The following is a 27,773-nucleotide window of genomic DNA, read 5'->3' on the forward strand; positions in this document are numbered from 1 at the left end:
ATCCACCCTGATCAACTACCCTACTTTTGTTTTTGCCTTAAGTAACCTTCTCTAATATGTAACCATACCAAACATAACATATCACACTAATTTGAGTGTCCCGGATGTACTTTTACTATGTTACGTCTAGTCTGTGATACCAGGCTATAAGCACAAGCAATCACGTTGTGGAGGAGGAAGAGGGAGAGGAGAGGAGCAGTGAGCGGTGCCAGACACAGGGGATTTATCTTAGCCCAGGGAGAGAGCAATACCGGAGGGGAGTGAAACCAGAGGGGAGACCCGGAGCGGAGGGATGAGCCGACCTGAGAAAAACAAGCAGCCCACTGGTCCTAATGAGAGGCTTTTCATTACTACACACACAGACAGAGACAGAGGTAGTGGCATGGTGTGGGGGGAACAAGAGGAAGAGGTCTTTAGTATCCATATGAAGGTGTTGCCGGGTAAACTCATCTGTTGCGGTTCTTTTGAAGGGGGTTAGACTGAGGGAGGGATGGGAGAACGGGGGAACGAGGATGCACAGTTCATATTAAATTGTTGCCGAGTGAACTCATCTGTTGCGTTCCATTTGCCAGAGCTTCAGAATAAATGTGATGCAATTATTCTGTCCCTAGAATACCTGGGGGCATAAATGATAAATTAAGCCTTAGCTTACACACTCGTACACACACACTGTCCCCAACCGTAAGCCACATGTGGGCATACACTCATACATATACACACACATAATACACATACACACAAACTTGGCCAAGATCAGACATACACTCACATTTAGACATGCACATACACACTAACCTCCACACACACACACACACACACACACACACACACACACACACACACACACACACACACACACACACACACACACACACACACACACACACACACACACACACACACACACACACGACAGAACAACAAGAATCATACAAGACAGAACAACAAGAATCAGCCGTACGGACAGAGACAAGTCTCGTTTATCTTCTGTCTATGCCGGGCGGCTGTGTGTCCGTTTGCCTGGGTGCAGTACTGCATGCGTTACGTGGCGTGAGTCTCCTTAGATGATCACGTTGCTGAGATACAGTGCTGAGAGACAGAGGATGCAGCTGGGAGCATGAGTCCTGACGGAGAGGAGCATGACATGTTCTGTCAGAAAGCTGTGACCCTGATTGTTGACCTCTGCCTCCAGAACCACCAGTTATTGGACCAGGACACCTGCCAGGACTTCTTGTTTCTGTTGTCCAACCAGAACTCGGACTACAAGGAACCAGGTAAGAACATTTAGAACATATTAATAGAACATTACGCATGTTCTATTATAGTGTCTATATTCCAGAATATTCCAGGCACTATGTTTCTGCACTGTGTGAGTTGGTGACTGTAATTGGTTTTCCCTGCTGTCACTACTTTTTGTTTCTGAAACAGTGAGCTCATATTTGTGACATTAGCGCTGAATGTGCCTTTCTTGAGGTAACAACTTGTATATACAGTACAGTATGATTGGGACTTCGATTTAATTACATTTTATATGTAGATGCAAGTTTCCAGAACTGATGTATTTTTTTGAAGAAAGAAATCACACATGCACGTGCACACGTTCGTGCTCTCATTCGGTTTTACTTATTTAACTTTTTTACCCAGTCGATGGTTGCTTGGGTAGGGGTCAGGCTGTGCCTTGGACCCATCTAAGGAGTTTGTGTGACCGCAGGGCAGGGCAACCATAAGTATACAAAAATAAACTCAGACTGACTTTTTAGTTTGTCTGGGTGAACAGAGCTCCTATAACACTAACAAATCAGCCTTTAGCTGACTAATGACTAAGCCTTTAGCTGATGCTGTCCTGATCACTCAACCTTAATATTAGCATTATAACAGTTGTGCACCCACAACTCCCTGCCGCTGAAATTAATAATATTCAGTGGTGTAAAGTACTTAAGTAAAAATACTTTAAAGTACTACTTAAGTAGGTATTTTTTTATATCTGTGCATTACTTTACTATTCATATTTTCGACAACTTTTATATTCCTAAAGAAAATAATATATTTTTTACTCCATACAATTTCCCTTACACCTAAAAGTACTCGTTACATTTTGAATGCTTAACGGCACAGGAAAATGGTCCAATTTAAACGCTTATCAAGAAAACATCCCTTGTCATCTCTACTGCCTCTGATCTGGCGGACTCACTAAACACAAATGCTTTATTTGTAAATTATGTCTGAGTGTTGGAGTGTACCCCAGGCTATCCATGAATTTAAAAAACAAGAGAATGGTGCCTTCTGGTTGGCTTAATATAAGTAATAAGAAATTATTTAAGGCCTCCTGAGTGGCGCAGTGGTCGAAGGCACTGCATCGCAGTTGCTAGCTGTGCCACTAGAGATCCTAGTTTGAGTCCAGGCTCTGTCGCAGCTGACCATCACAGAGAGACCCATGGGTTGGCACACAATTGGCCCAGCGTCATCTGGGTTAGGGGAGGGTTTGGCCGGCAGGGATGTCTTTGTCCCATTGCGCTCTAGCGACTCCTGTGGTGGGCCGGGCGCATGCACGCTCACACGATCGCCAGGTGTATAGTGTTTCCTCAGACACATTGGTGTGGCTGGCTTCCGGGTTAAGCGGGCATTGTGCCATGAAGCAGTGCGGCTTGATTGGGTTGGGTTGTGTTTCGGAGGACACATGGTTATCGACCTTTGCTTCTCCCGAATCCGTATGGGAGTTGCAGCGATGAGACAAGACTGTAACTACCAATTGGATACCATGAAATTGGGGAGAAAAACGGGTAAAAGTAATAAAATAAGAAAATCTATTTTGACTTATACTTTTGATGCTTAAGTATATTTTAGTGATTACATATACTTTTGATACCTAAGTATATTTAAAACCAAATACTTGTAGAATTTTACTCAAGTAGAATTTTACTGGTGACTCACTTTTACTTGAGTAATTTTCTATTAAGATATATTTAATTTTACTCAAGTATGACAATTGAGTACTTTTTCCACCACTGACAATATTGGATGCTTGGATGGAAAGATGTAATAAAAGGACTCATGAGAATCTAGACACACTTTACTTTAGTGAAGAATCTCGCTCAATGCTATTAGTACATTTACTGCAACAAAGTTAACGCAATGTATGAGAGGTAATTTCAAAAGTTATCAAATGTCCCACTGTGATCCGTTATAGGAGTCATCCCAATCATTAATTATATCATGTGCACACTGTCTATTTTTTCCGTTGACATTTATCATTTATCTGAGGGCCTATCATAATGAAAAAGATTACTCATCCTACATTACAGTCATCTGCATATTATTGGGTATTGAAATGGCTAGGACGAGTTCTGCTCATACAATTAACATAAGTGTGCAAATATTAGCTTTTGATGACATAACCTGTAGGCCCATATATTGCAATCTATTCCAGAGATTTATAGAACAACATGGCCATTTATATGACAGTTCATATAGCAAGTGTACTGATTTAGTATTCATATATTTGACCATTATTTTGTATTCATGATTATAAAAGATCTTGATATATGCAGTACGGATATGTCTATATGAATGGAATACAATGTTAACATTTAAATGGTTTTGTAAATGCTTATGCATAGATCAATACATCAGTGAAACATAGAGCTACAGTATAAGACATGATTGAAGAGCCAGCCAAATAATTTGGACTGTAGGCAGGTACACAACAAATGTAATTCAGCTATGTTTCTGCTAAGATGAGTCCCCCGGGGGTATGCGTCACACCATTCCTGACAAAATCCTGTGTCACTCCGCATTATCCTCAGCGAGGGAATCGAACATACTTCACCGTGCCATGGGCGTCCGCCACTAAGCTATGGGGGCAGTAAATGCCATTGCATGTTATTCACTCATCACTGCCAATCTCTTCTGCCACATGAAGGCTAAACTGAAGGCGTTTGTCTTTCTTATTGTGTGGGAGAGATGTAGAGGGGAGATATAGACAGAACTCAGATCAGGCGAAAGCCTGGCACTTGCTACCTGGGACTGTGTTGGGCAACTGTAGGATACTGTTTACTGTGTATTCACATACCAAAGGAGAGGCGACTTAGAACGGTTTATTATAAGACATCCACTTTGTATGAGAGGCTATATATCAAATCAAATGTATTTGTCACATGCGCCGAATACAGCAACTGTAGACTTTACTGTGAAATGCTTAAGGTCGCAAGGAAAAGTAGGTGAACCCTTTGGAATTACCTGGATTTCTGCATAAATTGGTAATCAATTTGATCTGATCTTCATCTAAGTCACAGTGTGCTTAAACTAATAACACACCAATTATTGCATTTTTCTTGTCTATATTGAAAACGTCATTTAAACAAATCTCGGTATGCGATTTGGAGTGGGTCCAGTTTTTCTGGGATGATGGTGTTGATGTGAGCCATGACCAGCCTTTCCAAGCATTTCATGGCAACAGATGTGAGTTCTTGAGCATGTGGACTATGGTTGTCTGCTTGAAAAATGTGGGTATTTTAGACTGGGTCAGGGAGAAGTTGAAAATGCAATTGAAGATACTTGCTAGCTGGTCAGTTCATGCTCTGAGTACGCGTCCTGGTAATCTCTGGCCCTGCGGCCTTGTGAATGTTAACCTGTTTAATGGTGTTACTCACATCGGCTATGGAGAGCGTGATCACACAATCGTCCGGAACAGCTGATGCTCTCATGCATGGTTCAGTGTTGCTTGCCTCAAAGCAAGCATAGAAGGCATTTAGCTTACCTGGTAGGCTCGTGTCACTGGCCAGCCCGTGGCTGGGTTTCCCTTTGTAATCCGTGATAGTTTGCAAGCCCTGCCACGTCCGACGAGCGTCAGAGCTGGTGTAGTAGGATTCGATCTTAGTCATGTATTGGCGCTTTGCCTGTTTTATGGTTTGTCAGAGGGCGTGTCTGGATTTGTGTCCCACCCCTTGAAAGTGGCAGCTCTAGCCTTTAGCTCAGTGCAAATGTTACCTGTAATCCATGGCTTCTGGTTAGGATATGAATTTACGGTCACTGTGGGCACTGCGACGTCGATGCACTTATTAATGAAGCCGGTGACTGATGTGGTAAACTCCTCAATGACATCGGATGAATGCCGGAACATATTGCAAGCTGTGCTAATGCAACAGTCCTGTAGCTTAGCGAACGCATCATCGGACTTCTTCCATATTGAGCGCATCATTGGTACCTCTTGTTTGTGTTTTTGCTTGTACGCATGAATTAAGAGAATGGAGTTATGGTCAGATTTTCCAAATGGAGGGCGAGGGAGAGTAGAGGTGACAGAGTTGTTTCGCCTCTAATTGCACAGGAGACAAGCTGGTAGAAATGAGGTAAAACAGATTTAAGTTTCCCTGCTAGAAGCGCCACAACTGGGTGAGCATATTCTTGTTTGCATCAGTTTGTGGTGATAAATATACAGCTACGAAAAATATAGATAAACTCTTGATAAATAATGTCGTCTACAGCTTATCATGAGGTATTCTAACTCAGGCAAGCAGAACTTCGAGACTTCCTTAATATTAGAGATTGCGCAACAACTGTTGTTGACAAATAGACAAATAGAGATTTTGTGTCACTGGCCGACACGATACACTATAATGTCAAAGTGGAATTATGGTTTAGAAATTTTTACAAATGAATTACAAATAAAAAGCTGAAATGTGTTGAGTCAGTACTTATTCAACCCCTTTTTTATGACAAGCCTAAATAAGTTCAAGAGTAAAAATGTGCTTAACAAGCCACATAATAAGTTGCATGAACTCAGTCTGTGTGCAATAATAGTCTTTAACATGATTTATGAAAGACTACCTCATCTCTGTACCTCACACTTACAGATAATTGTAAGGTCCCTCAGGCGAGCAGTGAATTTCAAACACAGATTCAACCAATTCAAGACCAGGGAGGTTTTCTAATGCCTCGCAAAAGAAAGGCACCTATTGATAGATGGGTACAAATTTAAAAAAGCAGACACTGAATAACCCTTTGAACATGGTGAAGTTATTATTAATTACATTTTGGATGGTGTGTCAATACACCCAGTCCCTACAAAGATACAGGCATCCTTCAGTTGCCAGAGAGGAAGGAAACCGCTCAGGGCTTTCACCATGAGGCCAATGGTGACTTTCAACAGTTACAGAGTTTAATGGCTGTAATATGAGAAAACTGAGGATGGATTGACAATATTGTAGTTCATCTATAATATTAACCTAAATGACAGAGTGAAAAGAAGGAAGCCTGTACAGAATAACATATTCCTAAACATGCATCCTGTTTGCAAAAGGGACTAAAATAAAACTGCAAGAAAAACTCTTGAATAAAAATCATTATGTTTGGGGCAAATACAACACATCACTGAGTACCACTTCATATTTTCAAACATGGTGGTGGCTTCATCATGTTATGGGTATGCTTGTCATCAGCAAGGACTTGGAGTTTTCTTTAGGATAAAAATAAATGGAATAGGGATCAGCACAGGCAAAGCCCTAAAGGAACACCCGGTTCAGTCTGCTTTCCAACAGACACTGGGAGACAAATTCTCTTTTCAGCAGGACATTAACCTAAAACAGCTTGACATTAGAGTATTTTCTGTGGATTGTTGATAAAAAAAATGACAAATACATTTTAATCCCACTTTGTAACACAACATTTGAAAAAGTCAAGGGGCGTGAATACTCTATGTCACGGCCGTCGTTAAAGGAAGACCAAGGTGCAGCGTGGTAAGCGTACATTTTCCTTTTTATTTCAAAATGTCGCCAACAAAACAAACGAAAAACAATTGTGAAGCTTACAGGGCATTAGTGCCACAAACAAAGTTAACTACCCACAACCAAAGGAGGGAAAAGGGCTACCTAAGTATGGTTCCCAATCAGAGACAACGATAGACAGCTGTCCCTGATTGAGAACCATACCCGGCCAAAACATAGAACCACAAAATCATAGAAAACAAAACATAGAATGCCCACCCCAAATCACACCCTGACCAAACCAAATAGCGTCATAAAAAAGGTCAGGGCGTGACATTCTGAAGGCACTGTACATACATTGAATGGTATACCTTGAGAGAGATGGCTTGAATGGGTTTATATAAGACATCCACTTAGTGTTAGAGGCTATCCTCCTCACCTTCTAGAACATGCTTTGAGGATAATTTGTAGTGGCAGAAGATTTAATCAGAAATGTAGTGACATGTACCCTCTAGAGCAGGGGTGTCAAACTCATTCCACGGAGGGCCTAGTGTCTGCAGGTTTTTGGTTTTTCCTTTCAATAAAGCCCTAGACAACCAGGTGTGGGGAGTTCCTAACTAATTAGTGATGTTAATTCATCAATCAAGTACAAGGGAGGAGCGAAAACCCGCAGACACTCGGCCCCCCGTGGAATGAGTTTGACACCTGTGCTCTAGAGCCATCATTGTCGTGCAGAAACTCTTTATAGTTCCAATGTCTTAAAAATGTTTGACAGTGACATGAGGATTGAAGCTGTTCAGTGAAAGGAAAATGCCAATGGGAGGTCTTGATTCAAGTCATTATTGTTATTTGTCACTCCCAGGGAATGTATTTTAAAATATCCTTATTGTGTTGTGTTTACCTTTTTGCTGCTGCCTTTGGAGAGATAGGAGGGTATGAAAAAGCTAATGCATTTTTCTGCTGCTTTTCATGGTGGTGATTGAAGTCATTTTCTTCTTTTGACAAAGCTAAAGAACTATGGCTTTGAAAACAAACATTCATATATCTTCAACTGTCAGACGGCAGACGCACAGCAGCAGTGGTAATGTACAGGCAGGGGAATTTCCCAGAGACCACTGTGGTTCTCGTGTAGGTTTTAATGTTTGTCTTTCCTCATTTATTCAAATGCTGTTAGATTTCTAATCCTTTCAAAATTTCTCCTATGTGCATTCCTTACAGAACAGGGTCTTGATATTGCTTTAGAATATTGATCTTCGTGTATGGTATTGATGAGGATAATTTGTTGAAATTGAGTTTGGTTGTATTCCTATGAAAATGGTCATATAGAGGAACACACCTGCTGCTTCTTATGAAAAAGAAGACAACGCTGTTTAATAAGATGAATGAGAGAACTGAAAACCATCTCAGACAGATACTACTGAGATAACATTAGATTTCCCAGTTGACAACTTCCTGAACTGACATTTATTCAGTTGATGATACAGGCTAGAAATGATGCAGAATGATACAGACTAGAAAGTGTGTCACTCAAGCTGTGGCGCATTGGTCAATGAGACTAGTAGCGAGATTTTCCCATTCACTTGTGGAGCCTCGCATACACACACACACGAAATGTTTGACTGATTTCACGTTGCATTCACGTTATTTGACAAGTCAACCAAATGTAAATCAAAACACGACGTTGAACTGACGTCTGTGCACAGTGGGTCAGGCTTATTACATATGCAGGTCTCATTACTAGGCACGGCTTCAGGTGGGTGGGCTTGACAAGGCTGATGTGATCACATCATACAGTATCTCACACACCTCTGTTATTGATAGATTGTATTACCTTTATCACTTGTGCCATTTTTACAAGTATGTGGTACATTTTCACAACTCTAAGCTCAAAAATCTAAACAGATCATCAAAATGGCTCGTGTCAAAACTCTAAGCACATTTTCAATTGACTGTACAACAAACAAATTCACAGTCACTTGTTCACTGCACCAAATCACTCTTTCAATTTGGATACAAGTATCTGCTTTTCAAAATGCAATATTCACAGTACTTTATGATTTGTTAACAATACATTTAACTATCAATTCATTAAAATGTGTATGTGTGTCATTCAGATGGTGAAAGGGCAAGAATTTAAGTGCCTTTGAACGGGGTATGGTAGTAGGTGACAGGCCAGGCGTAGGGGTTTGTGTCAAAGATTGCAACGTTGCTGAGTTTTTCCACTCTCAACAGTTTCAAGAATGGTCCACCACGCAAAGGACATCCAGCAAAGTTGACACAACTGTGGAAAGTACTGTATGAAAATTTGTTTACCATAGACTATTCTTTGTATTCAGCACTTCAAAAAGAACAGTTTTGAAATGTGTATATTGTATTTTTTGCTTTTGGATTAAATGTTTGTTTAGTCATTTAACTGTGAACCTATCATTAGCTGTTGTATTGGTGACTAAATTAAATGTTCATGGTATTTCACAGAAAACTGATGAATGCACAATCAAAGGTTCTGAACCTAAGATGGGGGCATAACAAATGTTATCAGTTTAGACTTTTGTACTTAGAGTTTTGAAAATATATCACTTACATCTGAAATGTGTGCCAAAGTGATTGAAAAAAAACTGTACCCAGGACTTGGCTGGTGCATGGCAGAGGAGATTGGCATCACTCGGCATGCATCCCAAATGACACCCTATTCCCTATGTAGTGCACTACTTTTGACCAGGACCCATAGAGTTCTGGTCAAAAGTAGTGCAATATATAGGGAATAGGGTGCAATTTGGGACGTAACCCAGATCATTTATTTATGATGGTCTGGTCGCTCCTCAGTCATCTATTGGCAAGACAGGAACGGATGACGCATTGCAGGTGAAATCCAAAACAACAAGACAAGAACATCAAACTGTGGAGATTACTGTAGAACACCCCAGAGGAACTACCCTTCAATCATTTATATTCACACACTCACACTGACTCTGTGTTTTACAGAGACAACATTTCACAGTGAGTACACAAACACAAAAAAAACCTTTGGAAAGCAGTCCATTTCACTGTGTGAGACAACATAGTAATTGATGCCCATGTCTCATTATTATGACATTAGCACTGCTGTGGTAGATCTTCCGACAAATACAGAGTCTGATCGGTGACAACATCACGGGTGGATTGCAATGACGACGATGAACTTCGCATGGAGCACTGTGTTAGCGCTAGTTTTCTTAAAAAACTTCTTAAGGCTAGGCGTCCCGCTAGAGGGACAACTTCTGGTGAAACTGGAGGGCACACAATTCTAATAAATAATCATAAAAATGGATATTAAACATTTAGGTACATACAAGTGTCTTCTATCGGTTGAAAGCTTAAATTCTTGTTAATCTAACTGCACTGTCCGATTTACAGTAGGCTTTACAGTGAAACCATGCCATGCGATTGTTTGAGGACGGCGCCCCACATCAAAATATTTTTCCACCGGCACAGGTTTCATAAATTCACAAATAGCGATTAAATATTCACTTACGTTTTTGAAAATCTTCCTCTGATTTGTCATCCAAAGGGTCCCAGCTACAACATGTAGTGTCGTTTTGTTTTTTTAGTTTAGTTTAGTTTATTAGACCATTTAAAAAAACAAGCACACAAAGCCATGCATGCACATGAATAAAATCATTGAGGATAACACACAATAAAGTTTGGGACTCATTTCCATTGTGGTCCTCTTGAGACAGGATTGCTAGACAAGATCAAACACAGTAAAACATTGAAGAAGAACATCTATCTCATCATTCCAGTTACATCATAGGGGTTATTTATATGGGCACAAAAGACAAACATATTTTTACTTTATTTTTAAAGCTGTCCAGAGAGGACAATGTTTTCATAGGCAGAGGCAACTCATTCCATTCTGAGGCTCCAGTATACAAGAAAGTACCTTTCCCAGCATTACTCCTGAACCTGTATATACACACATCAGCAACACCTGATCTGGTGTTGTGATTGTGTGCATCCCTAAGACGAGGAAAGTAATCACTTAGATATCTGGGCGCAGGACCATAAATACTCCTGTACATAAGTTTAGATAAGCCCCCAAACCAGGAAGTACTCGCATAGTCAAAATGGCATTGAATGAGGGCAGTAGCTAGCACTTCCATGGAGTCCTTATCAAGCAGCTTGGACTTTCTAGACAAAAACGTAGTCCTGGCATTAACCCTCCCTAGCACCATTGGCCATGCTCACACCTCCAAAGCTTCCATCAAGGATACATCCCAAGTAGCTAACAGAGGTTTTAGTAGTCAGCACCTCACCTCCTAACTCCACTCTGATTTCAGACGACCTACACAATTTAGTTCTGGATCCCAAAACAATTGCTTCAGTTGTCCCTAAATGCAGAGATAGCTTATTATCTCCAAGCCATTTTCTAATGTTAGTAAGCTCTGTGCTAAGTATGCTCTCCAACATAGTTTTACTTTTGTGAGACACCAGAAGTGTAGAGTCATCCGCATAAAGAAAAAGACGGCAATAACAAGCATCTTTCATATCGTTTATATAACAGCAGAGGCCCAAGCACGCTCCCCTGTGGAACGCCACAACTCATTGGTTTTGCATGATACAGTGAACCATTGACCTCTACTACTTGCTCCCTTCCTGATAAATAGGACTTTACACAGCCTAGAGGGATACTGCTTAAACCCCAGCACAAACTGGAATATGTTCCGGGATTCTTCCGAGGTCATTGAGTAGACCACATCAGTCACTGACTTCATAAGAGCGTTGACGACGTCGTCCCCAAAGTGACTGTACTTACATACCCCAACCAGAAGCCATGGATTACAGGCAACATCCACACTGAGCTAAAGGGTAGAGCTGCCACTTTCAAGGAGCGGGATTCTAACTCGGAAGTTTATAAGAAATCCCGCTATGCCCTCTGACGAACCATCAAACAGGCAAAGTATCAATACATGACTAAGATCAAATCGTACTAGACCGGCTCCGACGGATGTGGCAGGGCTTGCAAACTATTACAGACTACAAAAGGAAGCACGGACGAGAGCTGTCCAGTGACAGGAGCCTACCAGACAAGCTAAATTACTTCTATGCTCGCTTCGAGGCAAGTAACACTGAAACATGCATGAAAGCATCAGCTGTTCTGGATGACTGCGTGATCACGCTCTCTGCAGCCGATGTGAGTAAGACCTTTAAACAGGTCAACATTCACAAGGCTGCAGGGCCAGACGGATTACCAGAACGTGTACTCGGGAGCATGCGCTGACCAACTGGCAAGCATCTTCACTGACATTATATTTTCAACCTCTGTCTTGTTAAAAGCAGACCACCATAGTCCCTGTGCCCAAGAACACTAAGGTAACTTGCCTAAATGACTACCGACCCGTAACACTCATGTCTGTAGCCATGGAGTGCTTTGAAAGGCTGGTCATGGCTCACATCAACACCATTATCCCAGAAATCCTAGACCCACTATAATTTGCATACCGCCCCAACAGATCCACAGACGATGCTATCTCTATTGCACTCCACACTGCTCTTTCACACCTGGACAAAAGGAACACCTATGTGAGAATGCTATTCATTGACTACAGCTCAGTGTTCAACACCACAGTGCCCTCAAAGCTCATCACTAAGCTAAGGACCATGGGACTAAAAATCTCCCTTTGCAACTGGATCCTGGAATTCTTGATGGGCCGCCCCAAGGTGGTAAGGGTAGGCAACAACACATCCGCCACGCTGATCCTCAACACGGGGCTGGTTGAGAGAATGTCAAGAGTGTGCAAAGCTGTCAAGTCAAAGGGTGGCTACTTAGAATCTTAAATATAAATTATATATTTGGATTTGTTGAACACTTCTGGTTACAACATGATTCCATATGTGTTATTTCAAAGTTTTGATGTCTTCACTATTAATCCAGAATGTAGAACATTGTAAAAATAAATAAAAACCTGGAATGAGTAGGCGTGTCCAAACTTTTGACTGGTACTGTAAATAGCAATTTTCAGTAGTGCTCAAAGCATGCCATTCCATGAGCGCAGCATTTTTCCCCCAACTTGAATCAATGAGCCCAATCAGTCCTCCATGACAACAAAATCAGAAACAGAGTATGGCTGACTAATAAATCCTTCGTTTTGAAGTTATGCTAAGGTAAACAAATTGGCTAATCTATACTTCCATATTTCCAAGTCCTATTCTTGAAGATCAAGGTATAACATTTATTGGAATGACAGATTCTGATAGACATTGGTTTTTAATGTAAAGATATAATTTAATCATATCATTATATGTAGTAGAAAGCAATGGGTTAGAAGAAGCCTACATAACCAACCCATAAAGTAAAATATAACATCCATATATGGCCAGCTATGTAAACTTTAACATTAATTTATCCTACAATAGCTGTCGTTTAATTGGTAATTGGTCTTCTAATGCCTGATAAGGGGAAAGTAATTTAAAATTAACTGAATGTAATCAGATTACATTACTGAGTTTGGGTGATCCAAAAATTACGTTACTGCAACTTTGGACTGTCGCGGATTACATCTAGAAAGCAACCTACCCAACCCTGCTTACCAGAATTTCAACTTTCCTTTAAATCACGGGAGCCCTTCCTGTTGCATATCTTAAATGCTTCATCAGAAACAACAGTTCATTGGGCTGTATTATCTCTTGATGCAGAAAAAGTTTTATAAAGATTGGACATACAACATCTCTGGCCTGTTTTAGAACATATGGGAATTGGCTCCAATTTCAATAATTTGATTAAAATGATATATGCCAATCCTTCAGCCATAGTTCTAACAGGCAATGACTGCTCCGTTCTGTTCAGAATCACTAGAAGCAACAGACAATGCAATCCAATTTTTCCTTTGCTATTTTTATTATCCATGGCACCCAAGGCAGTAACACTAATTTCCTTAATTTATTGATCACTTCACCTCATTATATGCAGACTATATTTTAGTAAATCTAGACAATGTATCTCAATCGCTTCCGAAGTTTATGAATCAATTCAAATTCGTCTCAAGTTATAAAATGGATCTAACCAAATCAGCTTTACTGCCTCAAGACCCTGATGAAGGATTCCATCTCTACTTATGGAATCCCAATCGTTTCCCCATTTTAAATACTTGGGATTAGATATATTTCCTTCTTTAGATAAAACCATTGGCAAAACCTTTAACAGAAAGCTCAAATCAATTCAATCCGGTCTCGTTAGATGGAATAATATCCCAGTTGCTTTAACAGGCAGAATATCTATAGTCAAAATTAATATATTGCCACAGCTGAATTTCTGTTGTTCAATACTTCCCATGGCTATTGGGATAAAATTCATAGTGCGGTTTCAAAATGAATATGGCAAGGTACATTTTTTTTTAAACAATGTAACTTGGAATCAAAATGGCATGCCCATACTCCAATATTTCTCAATAATGCTTTGCTATCCAGAGGGCGGCCTTTTAATTCCCCCGATGGTCCAAATGTGGAATCTGTACCCTTGCCGATATCATATAATGATTTGAGAACTTTCCAAGATTTGAAAGATACATACAAAACAGATACAAAGCCCTCCATCAAATCAGACTATGCCTCCATCTTACTTCTAACATTCAAGCAGGAAGTACACCTGGTAAGATCTGTTCAACACTGGTCTGACCAATGAGAACTTATGCTACAAAACACCTTTGATCACATGGACTGGGAAATAATTGACAATAATGTCAATGTGTATACAGACTCAGTCACAGGTTTCATCAGGAAATGCACAGGGGATGTCCCAACAATGACTATTCACACATATCCCAACCAGAAACCTTGGGTAACTAGCAACATCAGCACAAAACTGAGAGCGTGGACCAACGCATTTTCAGTGCCTTTGTAACCGGTATGAAATGGCTAGCTAGTTAGAGGGGTGTGCGCTAATATCGTCTCAAACGGTGACATCACTCACTCTGAGACCTTGAAGTAGTTGTTTCGCCGCGGCTTTTGTGGAGCGATGGATAACGGTGCTTCGAGGGTTACTGTTGTCGATGTGTGCAGAGGGTCCCTGGTTTGAGACCAGGTAGGAGCGAGGAGCGGGACGGAAGGAACACTTACATTGATGCTGTTGACCCGGATCACTGGTTGCTGCGGAAAAGGAGGAGGTCAAAAGGGTGAGTGAAATGGTTAGCGGGGTGCGTGCTAATAGTGTTTCAATCGGTGATGTCACTCACTCAGACCTTGAAGTAGTTGTTTCCCTTGCTCTGCAAGGGACACAGCTTTTGTGGAGCGATGGGTAACGATGCTCCTTGGGAGGCAGTTGTTGATGTGTGCAGAGGGTCCCTGGTTCGAGGCGAGGAGAGAGACGGAAGCAATGCTGTTACACTTTCAGAAAGTATTATATCCCTTGACTTATTCCACATTTTGTTGTGTTACAGCCTGAATTCTCAAATCTACACACTGGAATTGTGATAGTGAATTATAAGTGAAATAATCTGTCTATAAACAGTTGTCGGATAAATTACTTGTGTCATGCACGAAGTAGATGTCCTAACCGACTTGCCAAAACAATAGTTTGTTAACAATACATTTGTGGAGTGGTTGAAGAAATAGTGACTCCAACCTAAGTGTATGTAAACTCCTGACTTCAACTGTAAGTCAAAACTGTAACCAGGCTGCTCAGGAACAGTCAATGTTGTCTTGTTAAGCAACTCCACTATATATTTGGCCTTGTTTTATGTTATTGTCCAGGTGATTTTGTCTGTGCTTAGCTCTATTCCATTTATTTTTATCCCTAGTCCTTGTTGATGACATGCATACCCATAACACGATGCAGCCACCACCATGCTTGAAAATATGAAGAGTGGTACTCAGCGACGTGTTGTGTTGGATTTGCCCCAAACATAATGCTTTTCATTCAGGACATAAAGTTCATTTCTTTTCCACATTTTTAGCAGTTTTACTTTAGTGCCTTACTGCGAACAAGAATATTTGGAATATTTGTATTCTAAACAGCTTTCCTTGTTAGGTTAGTATTGTGGTGTAACTACAATGTTGTTGATCCAGCCTCAGTTTTCTCCGATCACAGCTATTAAACTCTGCCATTAAACTCTGTAACTGTTTTAAAGTCAGCGTTGGCCTCATGGTGAAATCCATGAGCGGTGTTCTTCCTTTCCGGCAACTGAGTTAGGAAGGACGCCTTCATTAAGTTTGCCTATGACATGACGGACCTGATCGGCGACGAGACAGCCTACAGGAGGTTAGAGCCCTGACGGAGTTGTTCCAAGAGAATAGCCACTGTCAACGTCAGCAAAACTAAGGAGATGATAGTGGACTACAGGGGGAGCACGTCCTTATTGTTATCGACAGGGCTGCAGAGGAGAGGGTCAAAAGCTTCAAGTTCCTTGACAGATGACCTGACATGGTCCAATCACACCACCATGGAGAAGAAGGTGCCACAGTGCCTCTACAACCTCAGGCAGCTGGAGAAATTCGTCATGGGCCCTCGGGTCATCAAGAAATTCTACAGCTGCACTATCGAGAGCATCTTGAGCGGCTGCATCACTGTCTGGTACAGCAGCTGCACCGCCCTCATACATGTGTGCGCATGGCCCAATACATCACTAGGAGGGAGCTCCCTGCCCTCCAGGACATCTACTCCAAATCGTTAAGCACTCCAGTCACCTGAGCCACAGACTGCTCACTCTGTTACCATCTGGCAAGCGGTATCAGAGCATCAGGTCTCGGACCAACAGGCTCCGAGACAGCTAGTACCACCAAGCCATCAGACTGCTGAACAGCTAATCCCAGCTGTCACCCTGCACCTTAGAGATTATTTGCAATGACTACCCACACATCCAACCCTTACACACAAACCTATACACAAACAGATGTGCACTCAAACACACACACACGCAAACATACACACATACGCTCACAGCCAACACTGCTGCCCTATTAGACAGTATATTATTTATTCCAATGCGTGACCAAGTCACTACCTACTTTATATTTGTGAATACAATGTAAATACAGTCCATTATTTCTATCCATACTGTCTCTTATTACTTCTATTACTTGTTATTTTTTTGACCTGACTCCGTTTATTGTTATTGACTGAATTACTGCACTGTTGAGGGAGCTAGCACAAAAGCATTTCACTGCACCTTTTATACCTGCTGTAAACTGTATGTGACAAATAGATTCATTTGATTTTAAGAATTATGACCTGTATAGAAATACATGCATGTCTGTATCTCAACTAGAAGAATTGCATTATCTCCTCAATTTTCTCATTTACAACTCACATCAGTGCTTTGAGCCCAACTCATTTACCCAGAGATGTAGATTAGTCACCGCCTATGCTGCCGACAACCCCACAGAGAGAGGTTGGGATTGTTGATTTGGCTCCAAGCAGACAGAGTTTGCATCTCAAATGCCACCCTATTTACTTTATAAAACACTGACCAGTTCCCAAATAGTGCACTATATAGGGAATGGGGTCCCATTTGGGACACCAACAGTTATTCTATTCTGTTTCCCCATCATCAGGACTGCTCTATGCAGCCTGTCATGCTGAAAGCTATAGCTCCAGCTAACCCTCTGGGGGTAAGACTCCTTCAATGCTCACTGAGTTGATGTAGAAACACTTACAACCAGACGTGGGCCCCCACTTCATCAACCACATCGATGTGCGACATTAGACACTTGATTGTCTTAATGTTGATGTATCCAATCAACTTGGATTTGATCTTGGACTAGGCAACATTTGTGAGACTTAGTAGAGTAGATGCCTTCGCCAAATCTAGCCTCTTCTTAGTATTTTGGTGAATCTTGAGGATGCTATAGCCAAATGTAGCCCATTCTTCTTACTTTGGTTTTGCTTGCAGTGAGGTGGTATGGTGTTATGGCTGTGGGCAGAGGGAAGTAAGAGAGCTGTTATTTACATGCACTACATTAGAGCCCTGAGGGTAATACAGTTGTATGGCAGTATAATGAAGAGGAGGTTAACATTGTCAACACCTTATTCGCTAATTGGATGAATACGTTGTATGCGTGAAAAACGTCATTAGTTACAAAATATCACAGCTTTTTCAGGGGCAAGCCAAGGGTATTGTAACGGCAAATTTCCTCCTCTTAGTCTGAAGAGGAGGTGTAGCAGGGATCGGACCAAAACGCAGCGTGGTAAGTGTCCATGTTTTAATAGAAACAACTGAACATGACACAATACAAAATAACAAAGAGAATCTAACCGAAACCAGTCCCGTGTGGCACAAACACTGACACAGGAAACAAACACCCACAAACCAGCAGTGAAAACAGGCTACCTAAATATGGTTCCCAATCAGAGAAAATGAATGACAGCTGCCTCTGATTGAGAACCATATCAGGCCAAACTAGAAAACCCCACATAGAAACAGACAACATAGATAATACCCACCCAACTCACGCCCTGACCAACAAAATAAAGACAAAACAAAGTAAATAAGGTCAGAAACGTGACAGGTATAATGTATTACATGTTGCTGGATGGTCAGTGTTGTCTATTGTTTAAGCTTTGCAGTAGAGCGCATCATGTGTTATCATCTAACATTACGGAGTGGAACTGAAAAGTAGATTAAGCATACTTTAATTTTTTTAGCATGTTTGATAAATACTTACAAATTCTATGCAATATATATACACGTATATTACTCTTACTCAAGATATGTAATGTTCGTGCTCATTACTTTGTTGTAGGGCAAGTTCATAGAAACTGGGTTACTCAGCACACCTTCTGCATCTGTTGCCATTGGCCCTTTAATTTCCTGGTTCCAATTCTGTGTTTTCCCTTATAGTCCCATTAACTGTCCCCTGAGGAAATGTTACTCCAAAAAAGTGTGTGTGTGTGTGTGTTTGTGCGTGCAAAGAAGCACGTTTCTGTTTATGAGTGAGCCAGAGCATTTGAAGGGGTGGTGTTACGTTAAAGCTAATGACAATATGTTTGTCTCACTTGCACAAAGACAAAACAGAGGGGCAAATTAAGGTTTGTTGTGACATTTCATTTCTTGATTGTATTAGAGCTCTGTGCCAACCGGCTACAGCATGAAGTGATGTTACCCAAGCTGACAGGAATTGATGGAATGACCTTCTAGCTTGTTAAACTCCTGATAACCTCTCCATGGGACACTGACAAACACGTGGAAAGAGACAGTTATGCCTCTATGATGAATTTGTCACTTATGTTCTACCTACAAAACACTGTGGTTGCATGGCCACAGGAGATTTGCGAGGCATACTGAAGGAAAGGTAACTAGGGTAACAATGCATAAAGTAATGGTATTGGCTACATACGTCCGGATCTTGGATTGTCATTTAGCTGTGTTGATCTTGGCTCATTTTACGTAAATGCTGGAATTATGAAAATGTGTTACCCCGTTCATTGGCTATGCCATTTATAGTAATTTTGTTTGCATATTTAACAGTCCAAAACATAAATGTAAAAATCACAGAATTGCACTTCACATTTTATCAGCCTCCAGAAAATATGAAAAACCAGTTAAACCAATTACGAGCTGTCAATAATGACCTGAGCTCAGTGTAGGAAATTCCTTCATGTTAATATATCACAAATGGCAATTCATTTTCAGGCAGATGATTGTCTTCTCCACAAGGTAATCTGCAATGAGGTGTGTAATTAAGAACATGATGAGGACGGTGCTAAGCGCCATCATTTGAGTGTTTTTAGTTGACTAAACAAATGGAAAACTGATGATGCTCTCAAACCCTTCAGATTATGACAAATACATCGGAAGAGGATAGTAATTAACTGCTGCACTGAATAGTTTACGAGTTCAACTTTAGATTCTCAGAATGTTTCTAGTACTCGGATGTTCCTGTAACAGATTCAAGTTGAGAATATTCTAGCAACGCTCAAAAGCCCAGGAGCATATTGAATTAGTCAGGAAATGAAGTGAAACATAATGCGTGACAAAAAAAATATTCAAATCAAGCTTAAAATTGTCTCCTTTAATGTTAATATCCGTTTAGTGTGAGCCCCTTTTAACTTCACCCAACACAGGATTTAATGTTCTCCAGCACACATGGGACCCACCCTTGGCCCTGCTCTAGTCTGCTAACCCCTCTAACAGACTCTACTACTATGGGACAAAATAGGGAAGGGGAAAAGACAGACAACATATAGAAAGGGGGTGACAGTAACCAGGCCTCTCTCCCACAGAGGGGAGAGGGAACTGCTGGATGGTTGACCGTTCACAACCGGTCGTAAATTAAAAGAGGGAGACTCTCTCGCTCTTTAGTATCAACCAAAGGAATGCCTTTCTCTAGAGAGACTTCTGCCCGCCCAAAACGCTAACGTCCATAAAGTGAATGGAACAATATCTCTAATGGAACGATGTGGGAAAATGTAGAAAACTAATGTAATAAAAGGTTTTTATTTTGTGATGTTATTAAAAACTGTAGGGACTAAATAGTGTAACTTGGAAAGGATACCCCGTTTATCTGTCAAGTTTTCATCCAATGTGCTTTGCATAGAATGTGAAAAAAATGTAGAGTGTTTTTGTTGAGATAGGAATGTGATTTTAGGAGTCAGGAGAGAACTTCTAATCATATCCTTTGCACATTAAGTAGCCATGCCCAAAGTGAGGTCAGAAGAGACACGTGTCAGAGGGACAGAGCCATCTCCTTTGGCCAGTGCATAAAAGCCTTAGTAACAAAATTAACATTAGACCAGGAAACGTGAAGCAAGAACTACATGTTTTAAATGGTTGAAACTCTGAACCTCAACACGAGGTGAAGAAATAAACTCACCTTCCTTTAGACCAGAGAGAGGAAGAGCTGCAGCTCATGTCTATCATGGTCCGAATCCTGAATAACACCACAAGGAGGAAGAGGCGAGAAGCTCGCCTCAGACAATCACTGGGACAGCTGATGAGATGTCAGATACCAAGAAAATATTATCCAAACGACTATCCTACTATGCTCATCACCAATGGGAATCATTGACACAGCTGATTATCATTGACACAGCAGAACGAGTGGAAGGGAACAGTTCCACTCATTCTGCCCCAGACTACATGACAAGTCATTGAAGCCACAGACAACTAAGGACATTGACCTCATGGACAATCAGAGCCTTACATCCACAACTCTCCGAGAAGGCTTGGTTCCGACCGAGATAAACGACGAATGAAGGCATTTCACATGTAAATACATTCATGATTATTTTATTCCAAACAGGCAGCGGTTCATGTGCAAGGTTCATGTGCAACTTAAGATTTTAAGTTGCAGTTTCTTTTCATTTCTCATTTGTGCCTTGTCAAATTTGTGTACGGAACTTCACTATTTGAGCAGGAATTGGAATTGTTAATGTGAGAACTGCAATAAAACGGTGATAGAACACATGTAAAGACTTCAACATAGGAATGACCAATATCAATATTCAGACTATGGTGTCACTGTAGAGGAACTAAAAGGTTCTAAGTAACAGAATTGCAATTCCTGCTCAAATAGTGAAGTTCCGTACACAAATGTGACAAGGCACAAATGAGAAATTGCAATTAATGTGAGAACAGTCCTGGAATGTATCCACGATAAGTGTCCTTTCTCTCTCTTCCCCAACCCTTTTCATTAGTTTGGGAATAGCCACAATATTTTGTCAGTCTACTAGGGACCTTTCTTCTCATGTATTATGTGTGTATGTTATCCTGTTCTCATTTTAGTTGGCTCATAAATAAATAATTACACCAATTGGTGTGGTACTAAATAATGTGCAAGGCTGAGGTTTTTGCAGATCCAAGGTTACGAGCTTTCAGAATGAGTATTTGATAAGAGGTAATGATTAATAAGATGACTGTTTATCGATGTTATAGGTAAAGACCTTAGTTTTATTCTGGAGATGGTAACTCTAAACGACTTCTTCCGTGGTGCCCTAAATCCTAATGATTTAATTGTTACATGATCATTTAATCAGGTAACAATTAAACAGTTAGTGGATTAAATAAATAACAGTCATCAGAAAGTGGGGATAGGCTCCCAATTTCTAGGGCCCAATGAGGCCCCACAAAATAAAAGTCTGTATGGTCATATCCAGATCCGCACGGCTCCCTGTCCTGGAACTCAAACGGTCTGAGACTCTGCTTGGCTACGTCACCGATGGCCTCGCCTCAATCAATAGTGGCTTCAATAGTGGCTTTAGTGCCATCAATAGTGGCTTTCAGTACTGTGGAAAAAGATAGCCCAGAGAGAGAAGAGTAGTGTAAGGGGAACACAGGACAAATCACATCCCTTACTTGGTGGAGCTAAAGCTCCTAGATCTGCACTGTACCAATGCCTCTCTCGGTCCTCTGCTCTTGGATCACCTCTCAACTCCACAGCCCAGTTCGTCAACAGCGCAGCCACCCACTTTCTCACTTGAATTCACCAGGAAGACTTCTCGTCCCGCAGACACTGGCCCAGTGCAATCACAGCAAACACCCAAGACATGGACACTTGCATATGGGACTGATCCACAAAAAGAGACATTATCCACTCAACTCCCAGCCTGGAAAAACACAAAACACAGGGCTTTTAAAGGAAATTACAGCCAATCCCCAGCTACCTGTCTGATTAGCTAACTCGCTGCTGGTGCGTCTGATCACACCAGCCCTGCCACCCACTTATCCACATAACTACCAATCCATCTCGTGACATTATCATACAACCAAGTTGGACCAAACTGAAAAATAAACTTCTGCTTTCTGTTAACTGTTATTATGTTTTGTGCCTGGTTTGTTAATGCAGTTAAGCCTCCAAATGTGTTAATGTTAACACAGTACAGTAATAAATAACACATATGAGAACAATATTTTTTGTGAACAAATTTTGGCGTTATAATAACGTTGGTAGCAACATGGAAAGTCATTGTGGAAATCAGTTGCATCTAAAGTCAAAATCCACAATGCAATGCTCTCTCTGTAGGCTGGCTGGCTAGCTAGCTAGGATTGTCTGACATTCTGCTGGGTGGGGCGTTATATGTTCCTTCATTCATTGGATTCCTATCTCCTTTCTATGATATCTCTGGTAATGGCACCATGTAATGCACCCTGGACTAAAGAGGCAGACAAATAGGAAAAATGTGCTAGACCCTCAGTTAAATTACAAATTTTTCGAGGTAGGAATATCACAAAGTGTGATCAATGGCTCATTCGAGAGAAGACATCCTCCCGAGTTATGACATCGCTCAGTATTGAAATCGGATAGATTTACAGTATGATAGACGTTTTTGTGATCTAAAAGTCACATTCCTATTAACTTCCAGTGTAGTGAGAGCGATTTTATCACAGTGCTAGGTCATACCGGTCGGATTTCTGCCTGCTTGAACTCCAATAACTCAGATACATGTGAAAATATGAAATGACTCAGGGAATCAATAGAACATCACTCAGAGATGCACAAAAACAATATAACATTCAAAATGGGTGAACCGTTCGTGTAATACCAAAACGACACCATTTTTCCCCAGACGAAGAGCAGTTTAGAAGCAGAGATGTTCAGTGTTTCCTCGTAATTTGCCCTTATAATGGTATTGCTGATTGAATTCAGTTTCAAGTGGCCCTCCTCTTCCCAATTTAGGTCAACAGCCGGAAATACAAATCACGCTCATCACAACAACAGGGGACTAAAACGAACAGACAATGCATGATTATGAATCTGTCGCAGTGTATACGACACAGAAAGGGTGTCCATGCAATCTGGTGTGTGGTCTATAGGGTTAGAGTGAGGTTGCTCAGTGGCTTCAGTGCTAGAGACGTCCTTAGCATTCAGAGCAGATAGAGGGAAAGATGGGTCATCATGGGAGCACAGCAGTGAAAGCACCCTGCCAGATAAAGAACTTCTGGATATGAAAACTGCAATAAATGTGGTGAAGAAGTCAATGGAACACAGTGAGGAATAGAAGAAAGACGCCGGATAGTTGCACATTCAAATTCTAATCTAACCAAGTGGAAATATGTCAAATCAGTCACAATTGGAGGGCCTCCCGGGTGGCGCAGTGGTCTAGAGCACTGCATCGCAGTGCTAGCTGCGCCACCAGAGTCTCTGGGTTCGCGCCCAGGCTCTGTCGCAGCCGGCCGCGACCGGGAGGTCCGTGGGGCGACGCACAATTGGCTTAGCGTCGTCCGGGTTAGGGAGGATTTGGCCGGTAGGGATATCCTTGTCTCATCGCGCTCCAGCGACTCCTGTGGCGGGCCGGGCGCAGTGCGCGCTAACCGAGGGTTGCGGGTGCAAGGTGTTTCCTCCGACACATTGGTGCGGCTGGCTTCTGGGTTGGAGGCGCGCTGTGTTAAGAAGCAGTGCGGCTTGGTTGGGTTGTGCTTCGGAGGACGCATGGCTTTCAACCTTCGTCTCTCCCGAGCCCGTACGGGAGTTGTAGCGATGAGACAATATAGTAATTACTAGCGATTGGATACCACGAAAATTGGGGAGAAAAGGGGATAAAATTTAAATTAAAAAAATGAAAAAAAAACAAAAAAAATCAGTCACGATTGATTTATAATAAGAGGCCCACAATGTGGTTACTAAAGTCAGTTGTTGATATATTTGGCTATTTTCACTGGATAACATTTAGAAGTTGTCCTTTATCCGGTTTAGAAGAATTGACTGCTAAATGCTAACTCCCATTTGTATAAACTGGTAGCATAGCTAGCATAGAGAAATCTGTGGCGGTAGTCAAGGTCTTTTTAAACTGTAATGCAGTTGATTGGTGACGATGTCATGAACATGTGTTGGACATCCATACAGCATTATACTCTGATTTTAACCTCAACATAGTGTGAAATACACATATAAACAACAGCCTAAATGTAAGCTAATTTTGCCTGTGGGGCAATGAGGAGATTTGTGATCTTTCACCACGGCATCATTCCCCCACGTGTTTCCATGGCATTTCCATTGTTTTGGTTGAGTTCCATTGACCTATTTTCCACATATATTTAGCTTATCCAGTTTTTTGCTGTTGTCTGGTTTCATGGTCAATAAAGACATGGGATGACAATGTATTTATGTTGTTCCATTGTATCCCATTTTTTTGTTGGTTTCATGGTCAATTAAGACACGGCAAATTGAACAATTGAAATGTATTGATCTACTGCTTAAATCTTTTAACGACAACTGCTCTGCACTAATATATCCCCAAAATATTGTAGTCCTATTTATTTAGACAGGATGTTTTTATCAAACAGGGCTCACATGCATTGAAATAAACAAACACTGCAACAAGGTAGAATATCCTTGTATTGGTCTTTTTTCTCTCTCGCTTTCTATGAATAAAGCCCCTTGGTAGAGAAGATGAGTCATGTTAATGTCAGGGACCGCAGCACTGCTGTAGTCACAATGTCACATATAATCTACACTGTCCGCTTCAGTGGTTTCCCTGGTAATTCATATCACAGATTACTTTCAACTGTGAGCAACACTGAATTAATTGCAGATTTGTTTGCTCGTACTACAATATTGGCTGGTGTGATATATATCACAGGGCCATTACAGCTTTCACTGATTACATTTGGAATGAATAGACCCCCCCCCCCCCCCGTCTATTGTCAATTGGTAGTGTTTCTGAAAGTCACAGTTTGTTCCAAACACTGTTTAGAGATAAGCATTGGTTAGATACTGTAGCTCTAAATCCCCTGAAAGGAAAGGACTGTAGACATTAAAGCCACCCCCATCCTCCATTGTGTCTGAACTCCCTCTTATCATGTCCTTCTTTCGCTAATCTCTGCACCGCCTCAGCCCTCAGTCCGTTTTTTACTTGGGTCTGCCCTGTACCTTCTTCTGTCCTCTCCCAAGTTAACACACTGGTCTGGCTTTGTCAACAGATCGGAAGGATTTTGAAGGAGGCTATATTAAATCTCTCGAAAGGCGTCTTTGAATAACTGAGTGGAATTCGATTTTGATTTCGATTCGTATTCTCAGAGAGCAGTTCCAAGAAGGACACATCTCAACCCTGGGCTGAGCTTTCCCTTTGAACCTCTGTTCTTTAGATTCCTGTGGTGGGGTTTCAGGTACAGAGTGATCCACAAGCCGTTCATGCCTAAGATGACAGAGGCTGTTGATGTATGGTTCAGTAGAAAGATGAATGGTGTGGAGCTATATGCTTAGTGAGGCCTGACCCGGAGATGTGCCCGTAGTTCTACTATGTATTCAGGGCAGAGCGCCTTCCCTCTACTTGGATTGGCAGGCCCCATGCTTCCTCCATGATCAACTGACAGGTACTATGTTGAATCTCTTGCTACAGACACAATGAAAGAGGCAATTAAATCCATGCACAGGGGCAGATCATGAATCAGGAAGCACACCACTAGCACATGGCACACCCCCTCTACAAGGCAGGGATACGTAACTGTCCCTATGAGTCATTTCAAGTTGATAGGAAGTACGCTTGGAGAATGAATTATAATACCTGCCACTAAGTGAGACATTGTTAATAGGATGGTAATGTCGTCAAGTTTAGTCATGGATTGTATTCAGCCAGTGAATTTGCTTCATACGGTATATGACACTGTAAAGGGTTCAATATTAAACCCTTTTGTAGTCTATATAGAACCCTTTGGCTGTATACCTATGGTCAAAATGTAAGAACCATTTTCGGTAAAGGATTCTATATAGCCTACGAGGGTTCTACAGGTAACTGCCAAAATAAAGGCAACGCCAACATAAAGTGTCTTAATAGGGCGTTGGGCCACCACAAGCCAGAACAGCTTCAATGTGCCTGGAACTCTATTGGAGGGAAGCGACACCATTCTTCCAAGAGAAATTCCATAATTTGATGATTTGTTGAGGGTGGTGGAAAACGTTTTCTCAGGCATCGCTCCAGAATCTCCCATAAGTGTTCAATTCGGTTGAGATCTGGTGACTGAGACACACACAAACACATACCCTTTAACCCATAAGAGTCAAAGCCCTGTCTAAGCCGGGGGGTTCTATTAAGCAATATGGAATTGTTTTAAGAAGGTCATACCAAGGGTCATTTTACTATTTGATTTTGAATTTTAAGACCCCTTGAAGTATCAATTTATTTTTTGATGAAACATTTTATTTGGCCTTACTGCTATTAGCCCATACAAACGACAGACGCATTGAATAACATATTCACGACATGGAACAACAGATAGTCCCAAATACATTTCAAAAGGAAGTTTGTCCTAAAATGTCTCTCCTATATCTGAGCGATATAAGAAAGGTCATGTTTATATTTATTTAACCCCATATTTTTGCCATTAAACAGTCTCCATATATACTTCCATTCACTTTTTTAACTTGTACCTTCGGACGAGTCTTGTGAGGCGTCCTAGAGCAAAACAACCAACATGTACGTGTTTGTGAAAGTCTCACCTTTGCTCAGAGGGGTCATATTAGTTTGGACGCTACAGATAGAAGTTGGAAGTTCAGAAGACAGAAGTTCAGACGAGTCTCCTGACACTTGTGGAGGTCTTAAAGCAAAATGGAGAACACCATTGTGTTCGTGAGAGTCTCATCTTTCCATAATATTTTCTAGGCCAAAATGTTTGGACGCTACAGACGATTTTGTGAGAAGACCGATTTTCAGGGTCCGACAAACACTGCTCTAGCTCTGCCACCTCTCACCACAGATGGGGAAATGTGACATAGGCGAATGTGGTGGATTGAAATGCATTCAATGCAAAACTGGACATCTCTAGTTTAAACTGATGGATTTTTATGGTGATTTTTTTATTATTCTAAATTATTTTAAACCTATGCTCATTTCAGACTCCTCTTTCAAAGTGGACATTTTTATACACTAAGCATGGTGGGATGTTAAGTGCTTTTAATTAACCTGCTTCCAAAAGACTTTGTATCCCTTATTTACTCAAGTGTTTCCTTTATTCTGTCATTTACCTGTATATAGAACCTTATAAAGTGCCATATATGAAGCAAGCGATAGAACCCTTTTTGGTTCTATATAGAACCTTTTTTTCTAAGAGTGTACTAAACCTACAATATTCTAGAATATTCTATTTTTGGACTGAGGGTTGAGGCTTTGACTCAGCTTTGTCATTGACCTATCACTTCAAATGCACAGTTGTGCCTTTACTGCCCTGTCAA

At 41.1% G+C, this 27,773-nt stretch overlaps 1 protein-coding gene across 1 annotated transcript in view; it reads left to right on the forward strand.

Annotated features, from left to right (window-relative positions):
• The first annotated feature begins 901 nt into the window (after positions 1 to 901).
• The window catches only part of LOC129860655 (synaptotagmin-6-like), an 83,558-nt gene continuing 56,686 nt past the window's right edge, over positions 902 to 27,773 (forward strand). The window contains exon 1 of the mRNA XM_055931273.1: positions 902 to 1,274. Coding sequence (XP_055787248.1) covers positions 1,118 to 1,274 — 157 coding nt within the window. The 5' untranslated portion in view covers positions 902 to 1,117. The remainder of the gene's footprint in view (positions 1,275 to 27,773) is intronic.

Source organism: Salvelinus fontinalis, chromosome 8 (assembly GCF_029448725.1).
Source record: "Salvelinus fontinalis isolate EN_2023a chromosome 8, ASM2944872v1, whole genome shotgun sequence".
NCBI classification, from domain to species: Eukaryota; Metazoa; Chordata; class Actinopteri; order Salmoniformes; family Salmonidae; genus Salvelinus; species Salvelinus fontinalis.